This window comes from Dendroctonus ponderosae, unplaced genomic scaffold (assembly GCF_020466585.1).
Source record: "Dendroctonus ponderosae isolate FM_Combo_2020 unplaced genomic scaffold, Dpon_F_20191213v2 Dpon_F_20191213_8, whole genome shotgun sequence".
NCBI classification, from domain to species: domain Eukaryota; kingdom Metazoa; phylum Arthropoda; class Insecta; order Coleoptera; family Curculionidae; genus Dendroctonus; species Dendroctonus ponderosae.
In genome coordinates, this window is record NW_026019016.1 from 12,310,012 (window position 1) to 12,330,859 (window position 20,848).

Here is a 20,848-nt window from a genome sequence, read left to right on the forward strand (position 1 = left end):
TATTTTCACTTACCTATGCGGCATGCACGGTGTCTCATGCTAAGGCCTCCAATTTATTCATACCATTAGTAACTTCTCAGACATTTCTTTAATTGATAATTCCTCAACACGCACAGATCCTTAGCCATATTCACGCGTCCGGTAGTGGTGCAAACATCGTGCAAATGCAGCAACAAGGGAAAACTGAACAGGTCCGGCAGAGTCTTCAACAGGCCGGAAATCAACGAAGGCGAAATATATGCCAGAATGGCATTTGCCGATTGAATCTTCACTTCCACCAGCGACTTGATCAGATTGTAAACGAAGTACGTCTGCGGCGTTATTCCGCCCTCCATCTTTTCAAAGGTGGAAAACAGTTGCAGCAGCGAACGAATCAGCTTTTTGGCAGGCGTGACCGGTTCCTCGACGTTCTCAAATCGGAGCATTTTCATTGGAGGCTCATCGTCTCTCTCCTGCAACCAAAACTAGACATAAGCAAGGCGAGATTTCATTGTCTAGTACTCACGTTAGCCACCGAGTCCCAAGCCGTGTAAATACAGTAACTGGTAAGGCAAGCTAGGAACGAGAGCTGCGGCTCGACCAGCCTGAAGGATTGCACATCCACAAACAAAAGTTGGGGTAAAATGTGGGACAGCAGCTCTGTGGTGCATGCCACAATGTCCACGTGGAAGATTGCTAAAGCCAGATCGACTGCTCTTTGCAACTGCTCTCGAAACCTGCAAGCAACAGTTTTACTTTCAACTGTGATTCAAACTATTGAATCGGGGTAGTGACCGCGTATCGCACATACACCATTCCACTGACCTCAGTTTCAACAATTCATGAATAACAGCATTGACTAGCCACTTAGGCCCGGCTGTATCCAACAGGCAGTGTAAAATCCTTGCGGAATCATAGTCGAGCCATCCGTTCGTAATTGCGCTGTTCCAAGTGCTGTGCAAACACTCCGTAGCTGGTGAACGTGACATCAAGTTGCTACTACTTTTAGTGGTAGGCAATTGAATGTCGCGTTCAATTTTGCGGATGATTTCACTGGTCAGCTCCCAACGATCTCTAGAAACGCCCCAGTTAGTCCCCGGCGCCAAAAATACAACTACCACAACTACCGTAGACTGGCTTCTTCGGCTGTGGGATTGGGAATGATTGGCGGCACTTGAAGCAGCTGCTGAACCATGTTTTTGGGCTTCAGTAGGTTCTCCTGGGGCACGGTTCGCATGTAGGAACACAAATAGGTGGCCCCAGCTATAGCCAGACAACACATCTTTCCCCTCACTGCGTCCAGGATTCGTTTTACATCCGAAGGGTGTAAAGCGCCTGGAAGTCACCAAGAACCATCAGTGTTTACACTCTCTTTTTGGCCGGATTGGTACCTTGCTCCCAAGCCACCAACACTTCGTGCATGACTCCAGGCATATTAAACAGCACGTTCTTGTGCTTGAGATTGGGCTTGAAATCGCCCTCGCAGGAATTGAACTGCTTAATCAGCGCCTCCACTATAACGGGGTCGCTGATCTGGAGCAGCTGAGTTGGGGATTTCTGCATGTGGCGGTCCACTAAACACTCGTTCACCCATTCGTATATCAGGGATTCATCGTCGGTGTCCAAAACTTCCACACCTGCGGCAATTGAGCAAAAACAGCGGTTTTATGGCTAAGCAGGGAATTAGCGCTTACCGAAGTTCTGTACGATTGATACGAGCATCACAAAGCTGATGTCAAACTGTTCGATTCTGGCCTTGTCCTGGCTCAGGAAGTTGAAACACTCATTGAATCGAATGAGGCGTTTGACCAGCGTCTTCAACTGGCCCAAACTGCAAGCGGCTGCCAGGATGAGTTGAAAATTTTTCGCGATTAGCATTTGCTGGAACATGCCCAGCATTCCTTCCTGCAAACCACAGTGAAATCGTTAAGAAAACAACGATCTGATCCATCAACTAACACAATTTTCGTACCTGCACTTTATGATATTCGGTCGTTGACAGGGAGTTAATAATTCCTGAAAATGTTGTTTCGGCACACACAACCACCCGCGGTTTACTTCGATCGCCATTGTCCAATTTCAGGCTAGTTGACTGCTTTCGGATTTCCAGCAAATGGCCAGCTTGCGGTTCGCTGATCAGCCTCAACTTAACCAGCTCTTCAAGCAAATATTTCAAGCTCGAGTAGGAACACTTGGCATCTAGTAAGTCCAACAAAGGTCCATGCTGAAAGGGTTCATTTTTTAACTAGGGAATACACTTTTTTTATTAAAAAATCAGAAAAACTACTGAGTTTCTAGAGATCTGCTTCTTCGCCCGCCACCATTTGACTATTTTTCCTCCGGAATACGGAAACACGTTCTGAAGATCACAAACCGCAAGATTCCCACCACGTCCTACTTACTTACTTTTTACCGTTTAATATTTAAATTACCTGCAAAATCAGCTCGATAGCATTAACCACACTGGCACTGTCAGACTTCGCGGCCAATTCCTGAATAATATGGGGCACTTTCAAGAACGTGATTGCCTCCCATCTGCTATCATGGGGCGACTCGTTGGTGTTGTAGAAACAGAGCAAGCTGCCTCGCAGCAATTCGGCGAACAGTCTCGAATCGCTAAAACCTATCATTAGGACCAATAACCATCAATAATAATAAAAACTCATTAAATATAGCTACCTTTGAGCCTTTGGAATATTTGCAGCTGATCCGCCAGCGAAGAAGCATCCATATCGGGCTTCTTCATAAGGTTCACCTCCAGCCAGCACTGCACTAAAGAGCCGGGCCATTTTTCACTGTTCACCGGAAGGCACAGCATGTGAATATCGATGTGTTCGAGCTTGGCTACGTATTTTGTGACTTCGTCAGCTTCCGGAAGTCTGGATAAAACCTCTGTGCATTTGGCGCTAGTTTCCTGGAATAGTTCTGAAAAAAACAAACAGTTCTGAGCTTGAAAACATGCTGTTTGCGCGTAATGGGCCTGGACTCTACCTGGATCGTTGTATTTGGCCAAACAGATCATGGATATGTAAAAGTCATCAGTCAGCAGGATTTTTAGAAGCTCACTGGCTTTCTGGATCAGACCTGCAGCTTCGCTGCAGTTATGCAAGATATTCAGCAGCCAAAGAGCGATGGAGAGAACGGCTGTAGCCAGCACTGTTTCTTCGGGTTTTCCAAAACATGTCACTCCAGAAAGCATGCCTACAAACAAGCCATTATTGCTGCAGCTTTTATTGTTCCTCTACCAGTGTGGCGCCCGTAGGCTTCGCCACAATAAAAGCATTGGATACAGTTTGCTGTAGAAATTGTGCTCAACCCTTCGGGCACGACACTGGTTGAACGCTCTAAAGAGCAAAATTCTCTATGATAACTTTAAATGCGAGGGCCCGATAAACCAGATGGCCCCTTTACTGCTTCAAGTATTTGGATCCAGAACTGGTGATTTATAATTTTAAAGCGGCATTCCGACCACATGTGCCTGGTGGCACAACTATATTCCTTGGGTATACTGCTATGATGACTAAAACCTAATTTGATTATTTGCCTACCTTCCAAGAACTCAAGCAAACTGGTGATACAGTGCACTTTTCCAAACTGACTGTATTTGCTGAGCCGCTGAAGCACAGCGGCGTGCGACACCAGCTGAGCGCTGAGAGAGTGTCTCAAGTAGCTGAGCACTAACTGGTTGGCCCCATCGCCTACAACCGCCTGCTGCAGAATACAATCGGCCAAATTGTAGACGTCCCCACTGACGCCTCGCGGCAACACCGTCTTGATGTTGATACCCCATTGCAGATCGGTCCAGCGCTCCCTCCATGCCCTCAAAAGCAATGCTTGCAGGGAGCTGGTCTTACTGGTTGTCTTTTCCATCACCATAGTTTAGCCCTTTACACTCGACCGCACAAAGCACATATAGAATATTCTAAAATTACCTCTTTACACAAGCTCAAACCAAAGATGTGATTAACACAACGAAAATATTATATTTTCTCTATGGCTCAAACATTGTACCATAGATAAAGACGAGTATTGTACATATAAACAAACCACGCTGAGGGTGACAGTGACAGAGGTTCTCTGTGACCTGCGCAGTGACGGCCTTAACCTTATCCTGGGCAAATACCGGGGATGCCAGATTGTTTTACAGCCAATAAAGTGGATTCTGACCCGCTTGAAGAGATGACAGTGACAGATTTCTAACCGTAAACCTTAAAAAATCAATGTTTTGTTGGTATTTAAGAAAAAGGTGGTGCTAAGAATGTTCTTTGTGGCTGTGGTGCCTGCCTTGAGGATACCTGTACGTTGTAAGTGTTTTGATTCCATCTGCGACATGTAGACGGGCAGCAATTGTCAGTTTTTTCATTACATCACGTAGTGGAACTTGTTTGCAACTCTAAGACGCGAATGGGACGTATAGTAAAATGTATCCGGAACCGTATAATAGTGTAGAAGCAGTTAAGAAAATTTGCGTCAACTTCGAACATATCCGGAGGGTGGACCTTGATCGTGTCCTCCGACTGCTCAGAGTTGAAAAAAACGTTGCAATCGTCGATCAGTGTTCACTGTACATGATCTCTTTTATAGCCGAGATCCTGACGAAAGACAATTATGCGAATAATCGAGAAGTGTATGATGCCTGCAAAAATTTGCTCGATTTTCTCGCTGAGAAGAGCAATAGTGAAATAACGGGCTATCAGCTAACCAACTTATTGCAATCGGCTGACCGCGACGAAACGTTTATAATTACACTGCAAGCATTGGGGCCGACAATGCGTAAACACCACCACCAGTCGTTCGAGAGCTGGCGAAGCCGTTCCTTTTCGATCATTAGAAGGTATTTGGAGGAAGTCGATGTTCCAAATCAAGACCCGAAGAAGATCATCGATTTATACAAAGCCATTGTAAAATTTTACGAGACCACAATTGATGGAACAAAAAACCCGGAGCTGCTTAAGGGGATGATACCGCATTTGATTCAGCTGTTAGGAAATCCACTCTGCTTCACACAAGATGCCTCGAGCAAAAGCCTGGATATTGAATTCGGAAAGGTTATGCAAAAAACGGTTGCCAACATATTCAGAACTATGGATGATCCCTTGGGGTTCCTGCAACATCCGCCTTATATGAGATTCCATCCAGATGAGTTGGCGATTGCCCATTTATTTTACTGGGTTTACTGCGAGGGCGTTTGCCTGCAGGCAGTTCCCAAGGTATACAGCCCCAAGTTCGTATTCGAATTATCCGTCGCTTTGATGTGCGCATTACTAGAGAGCGAGCATGATGGGTTAGTTGAAAAGGCCATCAAGTTGGCCAGTCGCCTGCTTATTCCTCTTAAAGAGGAAAAATGGTCTCATCTGCTCCTGGAACTAGAATCAACTGGACAGTTCATTTCGCTTCTGGCCACCACAATTGTCTATAACAATACAAGAGAAATCAGGCAGATGGCCCTAACGTGCCTCACCACTTTTATATTACAATTCGACACCACAGGAGTGTACTTGATATTGAAGCACTCGCTGGCCGTACAAAGTCACAGTGGCCTCAAGGGGTATCTAATCACGCTCTACAAGGATCTGATCCATCGAGAATGGGGCGATGATATTAGTGAATACTTGAAAGGAGTCCATTTAAAACGCTTTTTAAGCGCTTGTTGTCGTCTGAAAGGAGACGAAGACTCCAATCTGTCGGAAGATTCCGAACAAATTATATCCGCACTCAACTTAATTCGGTATCTGTTGCTCAAAGACCAGAATAATGTCACTCAGGTTGCAAACTGGTTGGCCCTACTGGAAGACAGCTACCTGAAACCGTTAAAGAAAAGCATCACGTTGTCAAGAAATCGCCTTGAACAAGACATCAGAACTCCTATAGACGATCAAACCATGCCAAAAGGCGAGCTGAATCTAATGGTGGCCGGTGAAAAAGTGGAGCCGTCTTCTGAAGAAGAGCGATTGGCATCGCTCAAGAGTTCCTTAGCAGGCTTAGATGTAATTGAGAGTGTGTTATCTAGAGTTGTGGAATTGCTTGAAGAAAAATAGTTTGTTTATGTCCTTCGCACCGAATTGCTTTGCTCACTAGAGCCCGGAAGTGCTGTAGAAAGTTGCTGTTTAATATACATGGTATTTCTTAAGTGTGTTGTTTGATTCGCCTAACCTTTAGAATTGCGCATTATTTTTTCAGGGTTTGTGCCACCTTTTCCATCCCGGAATTTCCGTTGAGCCATTTTTTTCAATGCCTTGATCAATTTAGAAGATTTCTTTACATCTGAGATTCGACAAATATTATCCAGCACTCCAAAACTTGGCTTCTTTGCGGAAAATATAGAGCTGCTTTTACCGTGGAACTTAACTTAATTGGCCGCATAATAAATAAACACTTTATATGGCAAACCAAACAGTTTCCAAATATGCCCGATATTTTGATTGTATCTAAACGAGCGCAATTGAAATTTATTGATCTTCACTGCCTAATTGATGAAATTTTGGCCCTTGTTAGATACCTGTGCGATATGGATATCACATAGCAAATTCTGCTCGCAATCGCCCACAGAGAACAATAGCGAAAATTATGAAGATGATATCAGAAATAAGATTCTAGCGGCCTCCTTGCCGTACGTATTGGACCAGGGTTGGTCAAAGGAATGCCTCAGCAAAGGGGCAGAAAAGGTTGGATATCCAGGAATTAGCCATGGAATGTTCACACGAGGAGCCGGTGATTTGGTGCACTATTTTAACACGAGCTCCAACATGAAATTGGTGGAGATTTTGAAACAGGTAATGTTTAGCAGAAACATTCGTTTCTTATTCTATTCGGGTTGTAGTTTCAAAAGGATTTCACCGATAAACCCATAAGTCCCGGTCAATTTGTTGAATTGGCCATACAGGAGAGACTGAAAATGTTGGTTCCTTATGTGCATAAATGGCCCCAAGCCATTGCCATCATGTCTCTACCTCCAAATGTTCCCACTGCATTGGCTGCGCTTCTTACAATGGTTGATGATATTTGCTATTATGCAGGAGATCGATCAGTGGATGTAAGTATAGTTCGTTCTTTTGCAAATACATGTAACATGGGTAATTCTGTGTCTTACGGCACTTGTGTGTCACATTTTGAGAAAATTTTAATTTTTCCAAAAAATCGACCCCCCCCCTTGGAAAAATTTGGACTAAAAATCAAAATTTTACATGCGTGTTTTTGAGCTCAATCGATTCCTTTCGACGTAAGAAGGTCACAAATGTGCACTTATAAAGTGTTTGGGTCAATAATAAGGAAGAAATCGTCGGTTAAAGATTGTGAAGGCTCAAAAACGCTTAAAATGTGCCGAAAATGTCTATTATTTCGCATCTAAAACTCTTACCATGTTTTTTAATGAGTTCAATGCATTGCTCGCGTCCGTCAGCTGAACATGATGTGAAATTTAAGACATTTTAAGAAAATTTTCATTTTTTCGAAAAATCGACCTCAACCCTTGGAAAAATTTTGGCAAAAAATCAAAATTTCACATGCGTGTTTTTTGAGCTCAATCGATTCCTTTCGACGTAAGAAGGTCACAAATGTGTATTTATAAAGTGTTTGGGTCAATAATAGGGAAGAAATCGTCGGTTAAAGATCGTGAAAGCTCAAAAACGCTTAAAATGTGCTGAAAATGAAGTAAAATTTAARACATTTTGAGAAAATTKTMATTTTTTCAAAAAATCGACCTCCACCCTTGAAAAAATTTCGGCCAAAAATCAAAATTTTACATGCGTGTTTTTTGAGCTCAATCGATTCCTTTCGACGTAAGAAGGTCACAAATGTGCATTTATAAAGTGTTTGGGTCAGTAATAAGGAGGAAATCGTCGGTTAAAGATCGTGAACGCTCAACAAACGCTTAAAATGTGCCGAAAATATCCCTTATTTCGGATCTGAAACTTCTAGCATGTTTTTCAATGAGTTCGATGCATTCATCGCGTCCGTGAGCTCAAAATGATGTAAAATTTAAGACATTTTGAGAAAATTTTCATTTTTTTTAAAAATTGACCTCCACCCTTAGAAAAATTTCGACAAAAAATCAAAATTTCACATGCTTGTTTTTTTCGTTCAATCGATTGCTTTCGACGTAAGAAGCTCACAAATATGCATTTATAAAATGTTTGGGTCAATAATACGGACTAAATCGTCGGTTAAAGATCGTGAAAGCTCGAAAACGCTTAAAATGTGCCGAAAATGTCCATTATTTCGGATCTGAAACTTCTAGCATGTTTTTCAATGAGTTCTGTGCATTCCTCGCGTCCGTCAGTTGAAAATGAATCGAAATTTAAGACATTTTGAAAAAATTAAAATTTTTTCAAAAAATCGACCTCCACCCTTGGAAAAATTTCGACAAAACATCAAAATTTCACATGCTTGTTTTTTTCGTTCAATCGATTGCTTTCGACGTAAGAAGCTCACAAATATGCATTTATAAAGTGTTTGGGTCAGTAATACGGAAGAAATCGTCGGCTAAAGATCGTGAACGCTCGAAAACGCTTAAAATGTGCCGAAAATGTCCATTATTTCGGATCTGAAACTTCTAGCATGTTTTTCAATAAGTTCGATGCATTCCTCGCGTCCGTGAGCTCAAAATGATGTAAAATTTAAGACATTTTGAGAAAATTTTCATTTTTCCAAAAAATCGTCGGTTGGAAAAATTTCGTCCAAAAATAAAAATTTATTTACACAATTTTCGTGCATCTGCAGGTTTTGCTGAAACATTGAGGTTGTTAATACACTTGGATTATTTCTGTTTCTAGTTCAACTGGTATATGAGGCGTTTAGGAGTAGCAGGCGTCTATAAGGCCACAGAACTGTATCTTATCCAAGACAAGTCGCTGGAGCAACAGAACACCTGGAATTTTTTAAAGCGCCGCATGGACGAAGCTGTTCAGCTGCATGAGATTATCAGCAAATCAGATATAACCAGTCAGGGTGCCAAAGATGTCGCCAAATCAGCGTTTGTTACCGTAAGTGTTAATAGCCAACTAATTACTCTACTAGATATAGTGAATTATCTTGAAGGCTCTAAAAGGGATAAAACTTGGCTTCAAGTCGATAAACACGACTCCAATCGGTTCAACATTTGTTTTGCTTCTTGATCTTTCCGTAAAAAGGTCTGGAAGCGCTCCAAAGTTAATTTAGGTTTTTTACCAAAAATTTCGTTTAAAGATGCAGTCTTCCTACCTAAGTTTCGTTCAAATACCAATAAAGGTTTTAAAAAAACATGTTTTGTAAATTAATTTTAGTTGCCCTTTACACCTTAAACTAACCGTTCTCGGACATATTTTTATTGGAACTTTTTTTTTAGTTTAGAATTTCATTTCGAACACTAGCAAAATGGTGCGTAAGCGGCTCTAAAAAAGTAAAAAATTTTAAAATAAATACAGGGTGTCCCAAGGATGGAGTAATGGAAGTTGTGGCTTGCTTAAGCGGTATTATTTGGAAATTTTGATTGAATGAAAGAATGATAGATTTGAGACATGTTTATCGACCCGCGCGGGTTTTACGCGCAAAATTTAATTTCCAAGACGGGGGTAAAATCGCCAAAGTTTAGGAGCAAGTGTCTTGTTTGATTTTCCGCCTATTTTGGGTTGAACTGGCAACATCCCCCGAAACCTTTCCAATATAACCAGCAGAATTTTGGAACAAATCATACCGGTTAAACGTAAACTTACTTTACTCTATCATTGGGACACTTATGAACACACCTGTACTTATTATGACATAATTAATGATTAAAACACTGCATGCAAAGTGTGAAGTACGTAAGTAACGTCTCCATCTCTCTCTGTAAAAGAGTTCTGCAGCACTGCAGCGCTTATGCACCAAAAAAATATATATCAAGCCAAATCGATTAATATCTTGTTTTTATCGTTCCAGGCACGGAATATCCTGGGAGTCAGTTGGAACAAGTAGCTAAGTTAGGATTTACGCAGGAATTTACCAAATTAGTCTCCTCATTGTAAAAACTAGAGACAAGCAAATGTGATCTTATTGCCTGGTTGGGTTATTAAATTGTAAATTAGTAAATATTTTTCATGATAATTCCAGGGGTTTAGGGTGGCCCAAACCTAGCAAATAATTACGTTTTACTAATAAAATATTGAATCCTTACCTGACTTATTGTTTGAAGTTTGGACGTTTCTGCTAGAAACGGCGCTCGTTTGTAGCTAGGAGCGGGTTCTTAAGACAGTCTGTTTATGAACGACCATATAGTCGTTCATTTGCTCACACTAGAGAGTTTGTCTTTCTTTGTCTAAGATGTTTAACTTTGATGCCGTGACAAGCGTCATTTAACCGCTTCTGTCAACCACCCTTTGAGATTTCCGCTAAATAACGTCGGAAGTAAGGCCCTTCGGACCGGAAGAAGCTAAAGTAAGTTTTAAACTCTAATAAAAGCACATTTTTCGTTTTCTTTCGAGACAACCGCTCGATTTTGGTAAAATTGTCGCTTTCAAATTGTTTTCTTTGGGATTTTGTAGTTGCTTATCAATTGTGAGCGAACTGCGAGCGGTCAATTGAATTTCCCGCCTTTAGCTAGGTGATTAGTGACATCACCCAAGATGTGTAGATGATGATGACACGTTTGCTCTCTTAAAGAGTAGAGGTGGCGCGCTCAAGTTTTTGGATCGTGTTTGTAAATTATGGCTCGCCCCGTCGAAAATCGAGTCACTTTGGTTTATGTTCGCGATATTTCAAGTTTTGTTTCATACGCTTTTCTGCATTTGACCTGTTCACACCCTATGCGCAGTCGTCTCCATGGGTGCCAGATCCTCGGCAGCGTCTCAGTTCCCGGATGCTAATCCACTTGATTTAACAATTTCAAAAATATGATCTGCCGTCGCAGACCTCAACCAGCAAAAATGGGCTTTAATAATCAAAAGCCGCGATTTTTAATCAGCTCTTTCTCACAGCTTTAGCGAGAAATAGCCATCAGGGAGTGATAATCGGCTGTTGATGAGAGCAGCCGACAACAGGGCCTAAAATCAGAAGCTCCCTGACCATGCGTATTTTATTTGTTCAGTTGAGTCTCGGAAAATGGCGTCAGCAAAGTTTCTCGAGGAAGCTCTAAACACAGATGTGGACGAATCGGCCGTGAGTGCAATCGTGGGTTCGTTAGAAAATCAACTAGTTTCATCGGCGCCTCACCCTCAACAGACGAATACGGTTTTGCAGCAGAACCACGTAAACAGTCCCATCTCAAACGGCGGGACTGGGGCAGCCCCTCAGAAACATGGGACAATCGCCAACGGTGACTCGATTAGCGGCAATATGACCAGTGTTGTGGATAAACAAATTAATAACGCGTATATGAACGCTACTCAGCAGCCGACTATCACGTCGACCTACACGTTACAGCAAAACGACCAGAAACCCCCCGAAGGGTTAAAAATCGTCTACTCACAAGGCAGCCAAGGCACCTTGATCCAGCAGAGACCTCAGCAGACCCAATTACCTAACGGGACCATCGGCATGGCTCCCCAAACGGTTTGCATACATTTGTTTTCACGTAGAATTTAAGGCAGCCCATGTGATGTACAAGTGCCCCGCGTTGTGCATTTGTAGATCACACTCGGTTTAGAAACGGAGTTTTTCATCATTGTTTCTATTGCTGATTGACGAAAAGCCCCAATTCTCGCCGGTTTTCCAGCCCAGGCATGCGATAGGTGAAATTGGCGGTCTGATGAAATAGGTTACAACCTCCAGCTAGGACTCTTCAATCAGATCTTTCTAGCTGGCTTTCCAATTTAGCGATGGGTTTTTGTTTTTGTTTGTGGTTAATCAATGACAGATGTCATTTGCTATTGACATGTGTTCTTTGCCATGTGCTTTACGATGTAACAGATTTACTATTGTTTTCACTTAATTGCTCCTTGTATGTGAAGCTGAATGCTTGGATTTGCTATGGCATGCTTGGCACAGGTTTCCTTGCAAATCTATCTATATTTGTTGCTTCTATTTGGAAATTTTAGTTTTTTCCCAAAAACCTGGAGTTTTTCCGGTCGGTCTCTACAGTCGGCTATTTTATTGCCCGCAACTTTCTTGCAGCTATAATTTTAGTATTCCGCTTTACAGTGTGCAATGTTAAACCTCACATTTAGACAAATCGATCAAGCGTACCAAGTATTCACCATACGCGAAAATTCCAAAGTTTGTTTACGATTGAGGTTACAATTATATTGCGAAGGGAATTATTGTGATTAACATAAGTTACAGATGTCACTAAAATTCCCTCAAGTTGCAAGAAATGTTAGGTTTGGAACTATAGCCGACAAGTGCGATAAAATGCGCAGGCGTAGAACTAAATATTGCGGGCAATAAAATTGCCGACTGTAAATCGGCCCTAAAGAAAACTCGGCATTTGTTCAAAGAAAAACGTCAAGTAGGTTGCTCTCGTTCTCATTTCAGTGTTTTGTGATTATTAGCATGAATGTATTGATGTTTGACTTAAGGCTCGTTCAGTCGGCGACATCGATGTCTAATCTGACATGGCATGTGACATCTAAAGCCCGTGTCCCATGCAGCCGTTTGTGCGATGATGCGAAAGTGTTTCTATTGGTTGGACATCTGTCATTCGTCGTAATATTATTTTCATTCGAATGAATCTAAAAGTGCCATTTTTCGATCAGAAGTAAAAATTTTAAATCAAAAAGTCAAAAAGTAAATCTGACAAATTGGACGTTCCACTGTCTTAAAATATTTTGAAGTATTTTCATTAAAAAGTAAACGACAGGCTTTTTAATGAATTACGTAGATTTATAGAGAGCTATTGATCATAATTTAAAGTTTACTTACAATTTGTAAATTATAACTTTGTTACGAGTTCACTCTCAAAGTCGTTCAAATGGTCTATTTTTTGCACTCGCCGATGTTGCCACAGCAAAACGCGATTTTTTTACAGATCGCAAATTTTATGCAAAATATGCATGACAACAACGTCAAAACATGACAATTTCAAAAATGGCTTTGACATCAAATTTTAAATATGAAGTTGACGGCTTTTATTTTTGGCTATTTTTATTTATTATAACTTATTATTCGTGCTGTGTCCTTTATTCGATTAAAAAACATTGTTCGATACGAGGGCGAAAATCCGTTTTTCGAACTCCTGACTCCTGACGGCGATACTTTTCGCCCTTGTATCGAAAACTACTATTGTCTATTTACACTCGCATAAGCAGTTTATTCTTGAGATGAAGTGACTATCCAAACAGTAGTGTGATTTTCTTCGTTTTGCGTTTTCAATATGGAGTGCATCGTTATACACAAATGCTTTGTTAAAAAACACAACATAAAATTTTCAGGTACTGAGTTCAACCGCCTCCCCTCAAGTTCCCGTTCAGAAAGCGCCGACAATCGTTCTCAAAGCAGGAAATCCCGGTGGAACACCCGGCCTGGTCACCGTTCCAGTAAATGCCGTCCAACAGGCCAATAATGTAAGTCACTCTATGCCTCAGAAAAATCTGCTCACAATTTCTCATTAACTCAACACTTACTGCTTTATGTCGACATGATCAACATCTCACTCTAATAGCATCTAATGCATCTCACATCTATTTCTGTTCTCGTTTGGGAAAACTAACATGCCCCAAAACCATCCACTCACCCCCATTCCTTTACTCAAATTGGCGAGAACTAATTGCAGGGCACGCAAGGCATTCAAACAACTATCGGTGTCTCATCTCAACCAATCCTATCAAATCTGCAAGTGGTCAATATGCCACGTCCACAGGGGGGCCAAACCAAAGGGCAAGCCAGGGTCGTTCTGAGTGCCGCCCCTGGGCTTGTAGGCGCCCGCCCTGGCACACCTGTAAGTTTTAGTTTGCCGTTGAATAGGAAGGTTTTCGCTTGGCTGATATGACTGCTTAAATTGCTAGTTGGGGGGGTGAAACGAAACCTTCCTATTCGCCAAACAGTACATTATGTCGGTATCAGCTGGACATGAGTAGGTCCAGTACTTGCAGTAGATCGTATTTGTGATTTGTCGTCGTTTATTTTTAGCAGTTTCGTTCAGTCTGAGTTGATGTTGCTTTCGTTACTAAGTTCCCACTAACTATCTATCTTTGTTAATACTTGGTGCTGGGGTAGCCATATCATAACACTTAGCTTAGATTTGATCGTTCCTTAAAGTAAATTAGGGATTTAGATGTTATTTAATGCAGGCTGTTTGGACGTTTGTCCAAATGTTTTCTGTGCAACAGTGGGAGTTTACAGTGTGTAGCATCAGTTGAGTTTTTGCAAATGTGGGGCTCAAGCCTTTTTTATTATTTTCGGGGAATCAATTAACAACTTTGCTACACACTGCACGTATTTAGATAATGTTGTGTATTTATTTTGAATTTTTTAAATTTTATTGCGACCAGACTGTGAGACTATTACGACTTAGCCAATCATGTTTCCACTTAAACTTCAGCTGATTGTTATGCGAAACAATCAAGCCCAATCTCGAAAACCCTAAACTATTTATTAGAAAAGCCCATAGTTCCTATGTGCAAGCAAAAGGTCTTTTGACACATCTTGCCAGATTCTCAGATACGTTGTTAAAAAGGACTTTGTTGATCAGTTTCCTTATCGGCTCGCACATTCCAATGGTCACTTTACTTTGCGCTTAAACCACTTGAGTTTCCAAGCCACTCACTAGGAATTAAATCCAACTATCTGCAACTTTACTCACAGTCTGGCCTCTGAAGGTGTGCAGGCGATGGACAGCCAGAGCATTTTACCATTTCAAAGATGCTGTTCACTGCCTGTACACTGTGTTGATGAAAATTAGAACACAATCGCTCAATGTGCTTCGTATGTATTATATAAAGCCATTGCTTCCGTGCTGAATGTATGTTTGTCTAACGATGTCCGTATGTCTCTCGGTCTTTTAGCAACTAACGTTACAGTCATTTCACGGTTTGCAACCGGGTCAACAGGGGGCCCTATTGCTGAAAACCGAAAACGGTCAGTATCAACTGTTGCGAGTTGGACCGGCGACTGCAACAACCAACTTAACAACGTCTCAAGCGAGCGGCCAACCAATGACCTTTCGCATGCAGACTGTCCCTGCGGTAAGTACTCAGAACGCAAATCCCCCAGAATTTGAAGAGTAATCGAGTGTTTTGCGTTACAGCAAACCGTATCCACTGCAGCAACCAATCCAGTGCAGGCAGGGGGCACCACCACAGTCAGTTCCACACAGCCCATTGTGCAAACCACGCAACCCATACAGGTAATTTGATTCTGTTTGGCGGGTTTCCAACGTTAATTTAATGTGGTTTTTCAGCGGCCAGCAAACGATAATACCAAAGAAAAATGCCGCAAGTTTCTGGCCAATTTGCTCGAGCTGTCGAGTCGCGAACCCAAATCCGTCGAACGAAACGTAAGAACGTTGATACAGGAACTGATCGATAACAAGGTGGAACCCGAGGACTTCTGTGATAAGTTGGAGCGCTTGCTCAACGCAAGTCCACAGCCATGTCTTATCGGCTTTCTAAAGGTTCGTTTGGCTTCAATCCTATGTGGGGACTGCATTCCATCAAAAGAGCATGTTCCAATCAAGTTAATCCAGAAACGATCTTAGTTTCTAGCTCGTCTATTGGGCTCTCAGATCAAATTCAGCTCAGCCTCTATACTCAATGCCCTTTTGGCTAGCGCTCTATTAGGCCACAGAGCCTTGCAAATGTCGCAAAATGCCTCCCTACCGGTCGCTTTGCTTACTTAAAAATAAACTGACAAATGTCACCAACCCCACTGGAACTGTTAATCGATTTCAAACATGATTTGAGCTTCAATGTCCAAATCAACTGCCTCCGGCGACGAAGAAGAACGTGTTAAGCGTGCATCCCCCACACTGCTCATCGCTCCAGCGTTTCAAACTACGTTTTCTTACAGAAAAGTCTGCCACTTCTACGGCACTCGCTGGCAAACAATGAACTGACGATCGATGGAATCAGGCCGCCGCCCCCCAATGTAGTCTTTTCGGCGGCAAGTGTGCCCACAGTCCAAACCGTAAGGAGCACCGCCCCCGGACTAACCAGCCAACAAGTGCGGATTGTCGGGCCCGGAGCTGCGGTAGTTCGAGCGCCAACAGCGCCTGGCGGTCTCGTCCAGCAAAGAGTCATCGGGCCGCTCAGAGGCCAACCTTTACAGCAAACAAGGATGGTGAGTTGGCGCAGACCAGACAAGCGGGAGATTCTCCTTGGATGTTTTTTAACAATGTAAATTTCTAGGTGACAACAATCCGACAGGCAGGCCAATCTGGCATGCAGCAACAAGGGACCATCATCCAACAGTCTTCGATCTCATCTTCGCAGCCGCCGGCGCTTCATCCAGTTTATGCAGGAGCTGGCGGTCAACAGCAGGCCCAAATTTTGAATCAACAGACCAGACCAGCCCCACCTCGGTCAGTTCAAGTCCGGCCTGTTGGCCAGGGGAGGCCCGTGCCGCAGCGGAATTTAGCGCAGTCAAGTGGCAAGAGTGTGCAGATTGTGGGAGGAAAAGGGGTGATTTCTAATCTGGGGACAATTCGCTCCTCAGCCAAAGAGAAAGGTATCTAAAATTCAACTTTGCAAAGGGGTCGATACTTGACGCGTTTTGTCACTTGCAGAAAAGAAATCGTTTTCGGCAGCATACACTGGAGACGACGATATCAATGATGTCGCGGCCATGGGCGGCGTGAATTTGGCCGAGGAAACTCAAAAAATTCTCGGCTCAACCGAATATGTGGGCACGCAAATTCGGTCCTGTAAAGAAGATATTTTATGCTCATTGGGCCCACTACAGAATAAGGTAAATATCTCCCCCTTCTTCCAGCTGGACCCACTTAAAAAATCAACTGATTGTAGATTAGGCAAATTATGGCAAAGCACGGACTGGACGACCCGAGTACGGGCGACGTTGCGGCGTGCATCTCGCATGGGGCGCAAGAAAGACTCCGGTATCTCGTCGAGAGATTAGCTGTGATCACCCAACACCGACTAGAAATTGTTAAAAGTGATTCCAGATATGAGATTACGAACGATGTTAAAGGTATACATTCAGCGTGCCCCCAATCGCGTCCTGTGGGCCCTAACGTTATTGCTTGTAGGCCAATTGAAGTTCTTGGAGGACCTTGACAAGGCTGAGAGGAAAAAGCATGAGGAATTGGAGAGGGAGATGCTGTTACGAGCCGCCAAAAGTCGGTCTAAGACTGAAGATCCAGAACAGGCAAAACTCAAAGGTAACTGTAAAGGGATTTCAAAGCTCGGTTCTTTTAAACGAACACATACGTTAATATATTCTATAAAGCATTGGGTTAATTTGAACAAGTTTACAATAAAAACATACTTTACATGCAATGGTCAACGACAGTTGAGCTCCGGCATATTCCTGAAAAAATCCTAAATGTTCCTAATCAATTAAGTCACTTAACAGCATGAAGTGGCGTGATTTGAATGTTTAAATAAAACATGTTTTTTTTTAGCAAAAGCGAAAGAAATGCAAAGAGTCGAAATGGAAGAACTTCGGCAAAGAGAGGCGAACGCAACCGCCTTGCAAGCCATCGGACCTCGGAAGAAGCCGCGTTTAGAGAACGACTTTACATCAAATTCTCAGGTACTCATCGAATCCTATTAAGCTCTATTGGAAAATCAGCTTTCAGCGAGAATTCAACACAACTAACCGGATGGTTTTTTTTGCAGAGTTCGTCGTCGGGACAGAATAATAGTTCGCGTAGTCAAATGGCGTTACGGCAACGCATCAAAAAGGTAACAATGCGCGACATACACTTTCTGTTCGAATCGGAGAAGGACCTGTGCAAAAGCAAACTGTTGTACAAGTCGTATCTTAAGTGATACCGACTGGAGTATTGCAGTCTCAGTCTCATTTTTGTGATATTGGCCACCTCCGGGCTGAACTGTGTTGAGATGATTGGTGGTGGTCTCCGAGCTACAGTCTAAAACGCTGGTCGCATTGCTGCATAATCGCGCGGCCCAAACGAAAGTCACTGTTTTGGCTGGGCATTTTTATACACGAGACATCTTGTATGTGATAGAGGTTTTGTACTAAGCAATTGTCTCCTTGCGAAGGGCGCTTTGTTAATCATTGCTGTGGTTTTCCACAAAAGATTCCGGTGTCCCTTAAGCGATTTTTGTGTTTACTCTAAAAATCCCGACCAGAAAATATGAGCTTTGTTGGAATAGTTGCCCTTTGTGTACCTTTCTCGTATTCATACAAGCGCCACTATGCGACTAAGTAAACATTTTCTGTTTGTCTTGTTTGATTAGTTGCTGTTTTTGCAATCTTTCCTGCTCATCCTAGAGCAAAAATTGTCAGTTTACGTGTTTCGGTCCGACAGTTGGGTGCGCGACGAATAATTCTTGAACTTGTTTTTCACAATTTACATTATTTGTTATATACAGTGACTGGATTTTTGGAGCCAAATACAGTTTATTTGTCGGATTTTTCGTTTTTATTTCATTTTTCGATATTAGTGCATGCTTGGTTATTTGCTTTTTAAGCTGATTTTGAAACATTTTTTGCTACCGGTAAATATCCGTCTTAACTCGACACCTTAAGGAAAATGATGAGCCCACGGACGTTTTCATTGGCACTGGCTTTCGTTATTTGAAAATTTGTCGATTTCTACTGGAGCTAATTTAGCTCGGTTGGTTAGTAATGCAAATAACTTATTTGCAGATACAGTAATTAAGTGACGCGTTTGAAATAAGAGTTCACAACAGTCACAAGTTTTGGATTTTACATTGCTGTTAATGTATTTTTTAATCTTCCTATTCTGTTTACTGATTAAATCGGGTGGCAAACACTGGTACTGAGAAGCAAAAAAAATATTTATCGTTTTAACTGACGACGCTTGTAAAAAACATTCTCAAATAGCGGCGGTTGGTTCTATTCATAAAAACGTCCGGGATATACAGGGTGAGTCAGCGAAGCGAGACTGGCTCGTAGATCGTATAGAAATAACGACTGATAAAACGTTTATATAAAAGTGTTGTGGTTGTTACCCCGTATAGTTCAAAGTAACAACACAGTTTTATATGAACGTTTTTTTTTGTCGCTATTTCTGCACGATCTAAGAGAATCGCTTCGCTGACTCATCCTGTATAGAATCACCCAACAAAATGATGTTTTGTATCAAAACTGCGTGTTAAACACTTCTTGCTGGGGCAATTGCTGAGTGCAAAATCATCAGTAAACTTATCGAATTTGGTTTTTTTGTAGACCGTATAGACTTAGCTGGCCGCTGGCAATCTACAGTTGAAATTTGTAGCTTTTGCCAGTTGGCCGCTTGAGGTCGTAGATAAAATTGTATATATAAAGCATATATCAAATTATTTCGTTGGTCTAACGACGAATTGTACATACTTTGTCTATGCGAAAACAATTTTCTTTATAAGAAAATGCATTGAATTTGTAAATATTTCTGCTAATGTTGGAAGCTGCGTGAAGCAGCTTGGATGAATGAAATTCAATAGCTGATGATCGGCTGCTTCAACAGACTTTCCAACAGATGGCAACTTAACCGTGTAAGTAGTTGTAAAAGTTTGTTTTATATTGTACCTATTGAACATAGACTATTATATAATTTTTGTTATAGATTAATATTTAGTATAATAAAAAGGCAACAATTTCAAATCCTTTAGTTTTTTGTTTAACTGTAGGTGTATATATAAATTTTGTCCGTGTGATCGGAGTTTTTGTATTTATTTTGTACCATGATCGTTCCATATCTATTTTTATTAAATTGTTTTTATAAAATATATCAAGCCTTGTTTATTCTTCTCTCGATACAAAACATCATTCTGTCGATGTAGAATTTCCTATTCTTTCTGCGAGTTAATGAACTATTAAATCCGCTTATCGCATAAATTTCAGTAACTTTTTCTCACTCAAATTAAAATACAAAAAGTGGTATTTTAAAATCAATCAATCCACATTTTTCTAAGGCATTGTATTAATTGCTACAAAAACTTCACCGGCCTCATTGTCTGTCCTTGTTTAAACGTGCAGGTGAAACAGAGCACAACTTAATGAATTACATCAAACCTCGCCCACACCATTGGCAGTAGATGTCATTTTGACAGTTACTCAAAATCGAAACTCACACAGTGTAGATTGAATATAAAAATTTCCCTCTAGTGCAAAGTTTCCATTGAAATTGCAAAATGCCGAGCGACATGAACAGTTTTATCAAAGATTTCCTCGCCGGGGGCATTTCGGCGGCCGTCGCAAAAACGGCCGTAGCCCCCATCGAACGAGTGAAGTTGCTGTTGCAAGTCCAAGAGGTTTCAAAGCAAATCACCCAAGAGCAGCGCTATAAAGGTATGGATCATCATTTTTCAAAATTCCCACAAATCGCTAATAACGGTTTTTACAACAGGCATGATAGATTGCTTCGTGCGCATCCCAAGGGAGCAAGGATTCGCCAGTTATTGGCGCGGCAATTGGGCTAACGTTATTCGGTACTTCCCGACGCAGGCCCTCAACTTTGCCTTCAAAGACACGTACAAAAAAGTGTTTCTGGATGGCGTCAACAAAAACACGCAGTTCTGGCGATATTTCGCGGGAAATTTAGCTTCAGGCGGAGCGGCTGGGGCCACCAGTCTATGCTTTGTCTATCCTCTGGACTATGCCAGAACCCGGTAAGCTCACTTTCATTCAAATTCTGCAACGAAGCACTAAGCACTTCCCGCTTTGCTTATCCAATTTTTTCTGTCAGCGTTCTAACGGAAATTTGCGCTCTGTTCAGGGGCGGATCCACAGTCTTCTGTTGCCTATAAAATTAGAAAAATTATCGTCGTTTTGTGCAAGGGTGGCGCAAGATTATTGCAAAATTTCATGTTTTCCGTCCCGTTTTGCATGTTTCTCG

General features: G+C 41.9%; 5 protein-coding genes across 8 annotated transcripts in view; 4 read left to right on the forward strand and 1 right to left on the reverse strand.

The window, feature by feature from the left end:
• LOC109541927 (mediator of RNA polymerase II transcription subunit 24) lies at nt 1–4,041 on the reverse strand. Its single transcript, XM_019910923.2, has 11 exons — nt 3,528–4,041; nt 2,971–3,180; nt 2,659–2,904; nt 2,412–2,602; nt 1,952–2,203; nt 1,674–1,884; nt 1,371–1,616; nt 1,107–1,314; nt 805–1,053; nt 506–716; nt 1–452 (listed from the first exon to the last, which is right to left on the reverse strand). The coding sequence occupies exons 1-11, from the start codon at nt 3,853–3,855 to the stop codon at nt 66–68; spliced, it is 2,739 nt and encodes a 912-aa protein (XP_019766482.2). The 5' UTR covers nt 3,856–4,041; the 3' UTR covers nt 1–65.
• A 94-nt stretch (nt 4,042–4,135) lies between these two features.
• Nucleotides 4,136–10,107, forward strand: LOC109541952 (ubiquinone biosynthesis protein COQ9, mitochondrial). The gene is made up of 5 exons (XM_019910956.2): nt 4,136–4,283; nt 6,475–6,752; nt 6,800–7,012; nt 8,751–8,960; nt 9,874–10,107. The coding sequence occupies exons 1-5, from the start codon at nt 4,238–4,240 to the stop codon at nt 9,907–9,909; spliced, it is 783 nt and encodes a 260-aa protein (XP_019766515.2). The 5' UTR covers nt 4,136–4,237; the 3' UTR covers nt 9,910–10,107.
• On the forward strand, nt 4,280–6,109 carry LOC109541939. Its single transcript, XM_019910939.2, has one exon. The coding sequence runs from the start codon at nt 4,401–4,403 to the stop codon at nt 6,015–6,017; it is 1,617 nt and encodes a 538-aa protein (XP_019766498.2). The 5' UTR covers nt 4,280–4,400; the 3' UTR covers nt 6,018–6,109.
• Nucleotides 10,108–10,903: 796 nt separating the features above from the next.
• Nucleotides 10,904–19,614, forward strand: LOC109541928 (transcription initiation factor TFIID subunit 4). Of its 4 annotated transcripts, none has more exons than XM_019910924.2 (13): nt 10,904–11,481; nt 13,299–13,430; nt 13,640–13,804; nt 14,871–15,050; nt 15,113–15,211; nt 15,266–15,478; nt 15,874–16,143; nt 16,212–16,530; nt 16,589–16,770; nt 16,827–17,010; nt 17,069–17,200; nt 17,444–17,574; nt 17,661–19,614. In XM_019910924.2, exons 1-13 carry the CDS (start codon nt 11,032–11,034, stop codon nt 17,811–17,813), a joined length of 2,610 nt encoding a protein of 869 aa, XP_019766483.1. In that variant the 5' UTR covers nt 10,904–11,031; the 3' UTR covers nt 17,814–19,614. The 4 variants fall into 4 exon arrangements, with proteins under 4 accessions (XP_019766483.1, XP_019766484.1, XP_019766486.1 ...); XM_019910925.2 differs by having other exon boundaries at nt 10,905–11,481; nt 14,916–15,050; XM_019910927.2 differs by lacking the exon at nt 13,640–13,804 and having other exon boundaries at nt 10,941–11,481; nt 14,916–15,050.
• A 288-nt stretch (nt 19,615–19,902) lies between these two features.
• LOC109541951 (ADP,ATP carrier protein 1) overlaps nt 19,903–20,848 on the forward strand; it is an 18,485-nt gene continuing 17,539 nt past the window's right edge. Inside the window, exons 1-2 of the mRNA XM_019910955.2 lie at nt 19,903–20,301; nt 20,360–20,621. Coding sequence (XP_019766514.1) covers nt 20,145–20,301; nt 20,360–20,621 — 419 coding nt within the window. The 5' untranslated portion in view covers nt 19,903–20,144. The remainder of the gene's footprint in view (nt 20,302–20,359; nt 20,622–20,848) is intronic.

What these genes read in the sequence shown, in the direction of transcription:
- LOC109541927 (XM_019910923.2), bottom strand. Translation starts at nt 3,855, where the DNA reads ATGGTGATGGAAAAGACAACCAGTAAGACCAGCTCCCTGCAAGCATTG. An exon ending in TTTGCTTGAGTTCTTGGAAG is followed by an intron (nt 3,181 to 3,527) that starts GTAGGCAAATAA and finishes GCTTGTTTGTAG; the next exon opens with GCATGCTTTCTGGAGTGACA. An exon ending in ATCAATCGTACAGAACTTCG is followed by an intron (nt 1,617 to 1,673) that starts GTAAGCGCTAAT and finishes CAATTGCCGCAG; the next exon opens with GTGTGGAAGTTTTGGACACC.
- LOC109541928 (XM_019910924.2), top strand. Translation starts at nt 11,032, where the DNA reads ATGGCGTCAGCAAAGTTTCTCGAGGAAGCTCTAAACACAGATGTGGAC. An exon ending in GTCTTATCGGCTTTCTAAAG is followed by an intron (nt 15,479 to 15,873) that starts GTTCGTTTGGCT and finishes GTTTTCTTACAG; the next exon opens with AAAAGTCTGCCACTTCTACG. An exon ending in CTCCTCAGCCAAAGAGAAAG is followed by an intron (nt 16,531 to 16,588) that starts GTATCTAAAATT and finishes TGTCACTTGCAG; the next exon opens with AAAAGAAATCGTTTTCGGCA.
- LOC109541939 (XM_019910939.2), top strand. Translation starts at nt 4,401, where the DNA reads ATGTATCCGGAACCGTATAATAGTGTAGAAGCAGTTAAGAAAATTTGC.
- LOC109541952 (XM_019910956.2), top strand. Translation starts at nt 4,238, where the DNA reads ATGTTCTTTGTGGCTGTGGTGCCTGCCTTGAGGATACCTGTACGTT. An exon ending in CTTGAGGATACCTGTACGTT is followed by an intron (nt 4,284 to 6,474) that starts GTAAGTGTTTTG and finishes GGCCCTTGTTAG; the next exon opens with ATACCTGTGCGATATGGATA. An exon ending in TGGTGGAGATTTTGAAACAG is followed by an intron (nt 6,753 to 6,799) that starts GTAATGTTTAGC and finishes TTCGGGTTGTAG; the next exon opens with TTTCAAAAGGATTTCACCGA.